The sequence below is a fragment of the Augochlora pura genome, chromosome 3 (genome assembly GCF_028453695.1).
Source record: "Augochlora pura isolate Apur16 chromosome 3, APUR_v2.2.1, whole genome shotgun sequence".
NCBI classification, from domain to species: domain Eukaryota; kingdom Metazoa; phylum Arthropoda; class Insecta; order Hymenoptera; family Halictidae; genus Augochlora; species Augochlora pura.
In genome coordinates this window covers 20,129,561-20,137,401 of record NC_135774.1, presented here as the reverse complement: position 1 = coordinate 20,137,401, position 7,841 = coordinate 20,129,561, and the positions used below count along the sequence as shown (strand labels likewise).

General features: G+C 30.2%; 1 protein-coding gene across 1 annotated transcript; it reads right to left on the bottom strand.

Annotated features, from left to right (window-relative positions):
- Positions 1–518: 518 nt before the first annotated feature.
- Positions 519–7,314, bottom strand: LOC144467703 (uncharacterized). Its single transcript, XM_078176619.1, has 12 exons — positions 7,264–7,314; positions 6,683–6,858; positions 6,155–6,355; positions 5,380–5,483; positions 5,222–5,308; positions 4,650–4,797; positions 4,267–4,469; positions 3,749–4,021; positions 3,094–3,306; positions 2,694–2,813; positions 1,121–1,239; positions 519–635 (listed from the first exon to the last, which is right to left on the bottom strand). The coding sequence occupies exons 1-12, from the start codon at positions 7,312–7,314 to the stop codon at positions 519–521; spliced, it is 1,812 nt and encodes a 603-aa protein (XP_078032745.1).
- Positions 7,315–7,841: the final 527 nt, after the last annotated feature.

Genomic DNA, 7,841 nt, shown 5'->3' with positions numbered 1-7,841 from the left:
GATCTATTTTTAGTAAGAATAAGTTCTCTTTTTAATTTCAGTTTTCAAACTGACATTATGTCAGTTTTTAATGACAAAACATTAAGCTTGGTTTGAGTAAACTTATTTTTCAGTTATTTAGCTGCTTTTTTCTCTATTATTTATAAAGAAAATAAAATTGTTTCGCAAGTAAAGAACATTTACGACCTAAATATAATAATGCTTTTGTTAAAATTTAAAATGTTATGAGTTAATAGTTGAGATATGAATATAATATTTGAGTCTCAATTTAAAGAAAAATCAATATTTTTATATTATTTTCAATTATTTTAATTAATTTCCACGATATTCATTGCTTTGCGCTTTGATTAGTTATATTCATTGTTGATCGAAATTGAAATATATGATTCAAATGTTTTCCAATTTTGCTGTTAGGAGTATTAATAATCTTTATTTACTAATTGTGGTAAATACACTATTTATTTTTTAACAAAGTACTATTCTATACATGCTATTTTATAATTTGTAATTATAAATTCTTACTGTCCCAAGGATTCACTCTCATTGTTTCGTTTTTGCATGCTCGCTTCTTTCCTTATACAAAGTAATTGTTTAGCTGCCTCTAATATGATTTCATAAAATTCCAGAAACGATATCTGCAACAAGTAATTTCTATATTGCAAATAATGTATTGGTTTTCGTTTTAAATAATATGTTACAAAAAAAAAATGATTATTCATGTGACAACAAGGTATCTCTTAATTTTTATATTATCAATTTGTTAATAAATTATACCAACATGAAGTTCTCGATTTAAATATTTGTATAATTTAAAAAGATCATCAGTTGTTTTGTATAATTAATAATATTTATATAATATTAGTGTTATTGCGAACTATAATGATGTAAACAACAGTATAATTTCACTTCTAAATACTAAATTTTCTTCATTTCCTAATGTCACTGAAAATTTTTCGCCGTTTCCAGATCTAATTAACTGTAAATGATTATATACATTATATTGGTCTTTTTTTAAATAATAATGAACTGAAAACGGAATAGTGAATGAAAATTGGGGGAATTTGAAACGTGAGATAGAAATACTTGTCTGATTTGAGGAGACACTGTTATAAAATTATACCTCGTAATCCATGTTGATGATGATACCGTTATCAGGATCTTTCACACCAGAGCATATCGACGCTATAATTTCGAAAATCTTCGTAGCCCCTAATTCTTTAAAGATTAATAGTCCGTCAGCTAATAATGAAGAAAAGCAATAAATGTTCTTTCAGTTCGGTACATAAACGGTGGCGATGTATTCGCTGTGCAACTAAATATTTTAAATCTTTCCAAATGTATCTAAATTGTTCTTTTGCGATAATACCTTGTACCCAAATAGACATAGAATAAAGAATCCAAATCAATGTGTTAATAATAGTGTAGTACATAAATGGATTTTGGCGTCTTATTTATTTATTAGAATTAGCGTAATTATTTATGTATATTCAGTATTATTATAATTTACAAAAATCTGTATATATAAACTAATCTTTAAGGAGCTGTTTGAATGTGTGGTATTTTCAGAGTTGCCATCTCTGAATGGCCTCGTAGTTTTGTATTTGTTAAGATACAAAAATTCGGAGAAGCACTTAGTTCAGATTACCCTGGTTTATTAAATGTCTGTTTCTGGCATATTGTGTAACAAGATTTGATTTTACATTAGCTTTAGCGAAACGTTATTTCTTTCTTGTTTGCAATAATGTATCTGAAGGATACAATAGTAATGAAAATGTAATGCGTACTCTGGTTACTTCCATAGTGTCTTGATGTATTGGTTTTCTGATGCGGCAACGTGAAAATGTCATTGACTTTTAATAGGTAACTCATTCTATTACCTATCGTCATAGCGTTAATTCCATTCGGAAGGTGTTCCGTCATTTTTTCATGCACCGAAGAAGGCTGCGAATACTCTGTACCTACATTATTTGCGTATTTTAATATAAAAATATCATTTTAGTAATCAGCACCTAAGAAATTATCAGACGCCGCATGCATACTCCGAGCATAACCGTTCAGTAACATATAATATAAATAATTCATTTTAAATTTTGCACATCGTTTGATTTACCCAACTGTATATATTCATTTTTCGAATATTTTATTAATCTGTTAAATGAAATATTTATTATTTTTTAAATAAAGAGCTCAGAACATAATAAGAGCATGAAGAACTATTTTATTTAAAAGTCCGTTATACCATAAGACTAAAAGATTATAAGAATAAGAGATTAAGGCAAAAAGTAATCATTGAATTTATCCGTTTTATACTTTGCAATTTTTATCTTGTATATTTAAATTACTAAAAATTAAAACACACAGACGATTCAAAACGTTATAATCAGAATACGAAATTTTATGTAAAATTTTAGAATATTGATTGCAAGACGTAGGAACTACGAAAATATTTATTTATTTATCTATCTGCATTAATACTGATACAAATAAATAATGAATAAATGAGTCATGTTTTATAGTGTGTATAATTTGATCGATTTTCACTTCAATGTTTTTGAAAACTTATTTTTAAATACGACGTTTGTTTTATTAGATCATAAGTCTAAAACAGATACCAATTCTTCCATGATCCATTAATTTGATGCCTATGTGTGATTCAAAGTTTGCGTAATCGGATTAAGACATATTATTGTTACCTTTTGGTATACACATAGCTCGAAGAAGATCTTTTGCCGAACACGGATATCCGATGCTTTGGTTCAACTTGAATACGGAACTCATAGGTAACAAATTTGTGTATTCACGACACGTATTACCTGATACGAACAATTTGATTAATTTACCAATAGCTGCGTTATTATTAACTGTAAACTTATGTTTTGTTTATAGATTTCAGTGATTAAACATGAATATAAACGTGTAAACCGTTTAAACTACCATAAAACCATGAAAACTCTATAAAATAACAATTTGACCGAACGTATTTTCTAACAATAAATAATTTTTATTTATACTTTTAAAATGAAAGCAATGAAAATACTGAATTAACAAGTTATTACTAATTTATATTTAATTGAATTAATGTTTCTGACATACCTATATGTTTTTCAACGTTCGGATAGACGTCGTTTTTCAAAAATTTATACAAACAACCGGCTAGCTTTCCATTTATTTCACGGTGGTTTTCTGAATTATCGGATATACCATACAAATGCCACGAAACTTCCAGCAGTGAATGCAGAAATTGCCATATTTCGATCTTTTCGAATGGATCATGAGGATCTTTCACAATAGTGGACTCATTTTTTGCTGCAACAATTAACCACTTCGGTACGAGCGTCGACTATAGTCGACGGCCACAGATGAACACGCACAGCCGAGTGTCGACTATAGTCGACGGCTGTGATATGAACGCACACGGCCGAGCATCGACTATAGTCGACTATAGCCAAGAACTTTTGCCTTATCTCTACAATTGCAGTGTTTACGTCCAGAAATACACATAAATAAGCTTTTCTCGTCAAAGATCTGTAAAAGAGCAAAACGGATTCACTGTCGATGCACGAAGTAGCATGCGAATGGTGAGTGCCGACTGTGGGCACAATTTCGTGGCCGATGCGCGCCGTACCGAAGTGGTTAATACGCTCGCAACAAAGTATTAGCATATTTTATATTTCACTCATTTAACAGGAGTGACACGCAACAACATTTAAATGCATAACCAAGCTGTAATAATTAATATACGCTTTACCAATATAATTATCGATTCCTATCAAACTTAAGCCTTTTTCATGAACTTTACAATCTCGCCAGAATTGCCACAAGCACATTCTGGACATAACAAGATTACAGTCTGGAGGCGAGATCGTAAACAATTTTGCGTAATTCGCATAAATTTCTCGCAAACGCAACATATGCATCGTCAGACAATTGTATGTCCAACGCTCTTCATACTCTCGTTCAGATTTAATAGAATCCTCCATTTCGTTTGTAGTATCAATCTGTTCTTCGCTTTTAGCTACATCTGTGCGAGAAGAATCAGTAAGAATTCAAGTAAATTTACAATAGGATATAATTTTTCTAAATATTCATTTGATATTTGGAACGTTGTGCCGATAACGAATCTTTCGAACAAAAGAGTTTATTTGAAAATTAAAAATATTAATTCCGACTCATGAGGAGCGTTCTTTCGGATTTCTTGTTTAAATCTTTTGAACACCGAAGATAATTAGCGTTAAATGCTAGCGAGTTAAATTATGAATAAGTAACCAGTGGTTGATGATGTTAGGCAGGAGCAAGATCGATTGTCACAAACGTAACATTTTCCCGATGGAATTGAACGTACTAAAGGATCTTCTAAGCTTTTAGGGTCCAGTAATCGGGCGATATAATAGGATAAAGATGGAAATTGTTCCGGTCTTAAAACTGGGGTTATGGGAGTTATCCTTAATTTAGTTTCCATTTCAACAAATCTGTAAAGATAATATTTGTTACGTAGATACGAAGTTACACTAAAAATAAATACTAGTTTTTAGTTTATCTAACTATTGTAACTTATGTATCTACGCCTACGTTTACTTATTAGATGATCAAAGCTTTTTTTACAAGCATAATTATTCTTATTAAGATCAAATTTAAAATGAATCCCTTACGAAAATTTAGATTCCTTTGTTAAAGGTATACATCGATCCGCCCCATCGGATGCCGATTGATCTTGAATGCTATTGTTTATGATATCCGATGAAATCAAAATATCATTTTGAAATAATGGATCGGCTTCCATCTTGTCTCCATTATTCCCTTGAAGTCAAGCGAAAGTATATTTTTGTAATATATTGATATTAAATCATTCTATTATCTAAACATATGATTCAAGTTCTCTATTAGGCGATAATGTGTCTAAATAAGACAAGATTTTAATACCAGAATATTTTACATATAAATGTTCGGATATGGGAGTCTCCACTGTATTACGAGATGAAAATAAAGTATCGATTAGAGATTTTTGCAACTATTTGTATTCTGTCTTTCTTACTTATCTTCTATATTTTATTCTCAGAATTTATTTCGGCTATGGTTATTCTATTCAATTAAACAATAAGTTGTAATAAAAACATTAAATATTTCAGCGTCACTGTATAACAGAAGACTTCGATTCATAATGTCCATTTATTTTTACATCTAAAAGGAAATTTTTACACCAATTTCCTAGTGTGTACATTACCTATTATGACTCCAGGGCCATGTTTTTTGTTATTCTTCCAATACCCAGAATATTTAGCACCTCCAATTGTGTTAAATTGGATCTGTCCTATAATAACAGTTCCGGCAATGTTACTTGAATCAGTTATTACATAATTTAAGATTATTAAGAAACATTACCCTCGCCATGGCGTTTTCCATTATGCCAATCACCTACGTATAAAGTTTCCTGAGGCCACGAGAATGTTTTGTTGAAAAATGCGTTCCATACAAACACCCCATAACTGTATTTAATATAGTTTATAAAGTATTATAGTTATACAATTTATAATGTAAATTTTTACTTTATAAAGTGTAGTACATAGAATTTTATATAGACCTTATTGAATTTTATTAAACATTTAACAAATTTTTTAGTAATTTAAAGAAAACAACGTAAAGTAATTCAAAATTACTTCATCTTATTACGTCTTATCCGTCTGATTTTCCTTAACCACCTTAATCGACCTTATTAACTTTATCCTTCTTGACCACCTTATCCACCTCATCCTTCTTACACACCTTACTCACCTTATCCACCTTATCCACCTTTTTCCACCTTATCCACCTTATCCACCTTATCCACCTTTTTCCACCTTATCCACCTTATCCATCTTATACGTCTTACCCACCTTATCCACCTTATTCGTCTAATCCGTCTACCGTGTTACTTGATGTTGAGTTGATGTTCATGTTCATGTTCATGTTCATGTTCATGTTCATGTTCATGTTCATGTTCATGATTATGTGTACGTTCCGTACATTATCGTAGATTATGACAATTATAATCGGACAAACATATCATTGGGCTTTGGATCAATAATCGTATAAATGCATAAAAATTTGTTTACTGCTTTTAGCGATACTTTGTGTAAGTTTTTATTCTTATATATAAAACTAATATGGACCAACTAACCCATTCATTGAACCGTGTTTCCATTCTCCGCGGTAAACATCTCCATTGGCCCAAACCATGGTTCCAGTACCGTTGCGAAGACCATATTTCCATTGACCCATATAACGCGACCCATCCGAATAAATTCGTAATCCATATCCGCACATTCTGTCCATAACCCAGTCACCGTCGTATGAACTATTATCTTGGTAACGAGCATAACTATCGTGGAAAATTTACATTTTAATTAGATAACAAGAATCTACTATTCTCTTTGTTTTAGTAATAATTTTGCAATAATTTTTTTAATTATAATTCCGTTATATCAACATTCCTGAAACTGTTTCATATAATAGTTAATAAAGAAGCGTGTAAAGTTATAAACATATTAATTATAAGAGGCGTATGGAAACTAAGATGATATTTAAAACAAGTGTGAATAATTAATTTAACAATTAAAATTCTACGAATACAAAGATACTAGTCTGGAATATCTAATAAGCTACAGTCAAAAATTTCACATACAGACGATATAATATCAATACTAACCCTTTTCCATTCCTACGGCCCTTCAGCCACTGACCAGTGTACATAAAATGATTGTCACTGTCTACATACAATCCTCTACCATGTTGAAAACAGTTCTCGAAATCACCTTTGTACCAACAGTTATTATGCCACTGTAATAAGCCTGTTCCATGCATCTGGTTCTGTTGAAATTCTCCCTACGAACACTATTTAATCGTTATCTTTTTGTATATTAAGCATTACAAAAATTGTTTAGTCTTCAATTTCTCTATATAAAATCTTCTACTCTATTTTAGTATATTTTATGTTGTCAGTATTTAGTGTCCACCGTAAAAGATAATTATTTAAGATATGATTATTTATGCAATGCAATTGTTCTTATAGTTTCAATAATAGTAAAATGAAAAAATGATCACTTCGTAGATCTAAAAATTAATAATAAAAATAAATAATATAAGTGTTCATTACCGTGTGATTTTGTTAATTATATCATTTGGTGTTTATTTTTAAGAAAATAAAAGGAACGTTTATTGATGGAAAAGTGATAAATATTCCGAACAATTGTTTTTTGGTGTATCCAATAAAAAGCTAAGAGTAAATACTTTGTAATAAGTGCCGTTAGCCCATTTGTACAGTCCTTCGCCTTCCATCATTTTTCTACTAATACGACCGCTGTATGTATTGCCATTAATAAACGTTACATTTGCGAACTCGTCCGGTAAAATTAACTTCCAAGGTGGCTTGGGGACCATTTCAGGTCCATCACCGTTATAATTATCGTCTCTTTTAAATTCTTTAGAACTTTCATAATCATCTATATTTTCAGAATCCTCATTTTCGTCGGCCTCTTTTTGAAGATCTTCGCTTAATTTCTTTCTCAATTTTCTCCTCAACACGGTTCCTTCCCAACTGTAACGAACAACAGAATAGTAATTAATTGAACACTTTAATTATTTCATTTAATTCGTTAGTCCTTGTGCGATCCTCAAATATAATTGCACAAAACATTCTAGGTTGATATTCACTCATTATCATTCTACAACTTTATTAGAACAATTATATTTTATACTTACTCTAATATTATCGCCTATATTTAAAAAATGAAATGAAATAATAAATTGTTTGTAATATCAAGAAATGATTTAACAATGTTCTTGGATGACCAAATAAACATCTCATT

What these genes read in the sequence shown, in the direction of transcription:
- LOC144467703 (XM_078176619.1), bottom strand. Translation starts at nt 7,314, where the DNA reads ATGATGGAAGGCGAAGGACTGTACAAATGGGCTAACGGCACTTATTAC. An exon ending in TGGCCCTGGAGTCATAATAG is followed by an intron (nt 4,798 to 5,221) that starts GTAATGTACACA and finishes CTTGACTTCAAG; the next exon opens with GGAATAATGGAGACAAGATG. An exon ending in TCATCAACATGGATTACGAG is followed by an intron (nt 636 to 1,120) that starts GTATAATTTTAT and finishes TACTTGTTGCAG; the next exon opens with ATATCGTTTCTGGAATTTTA.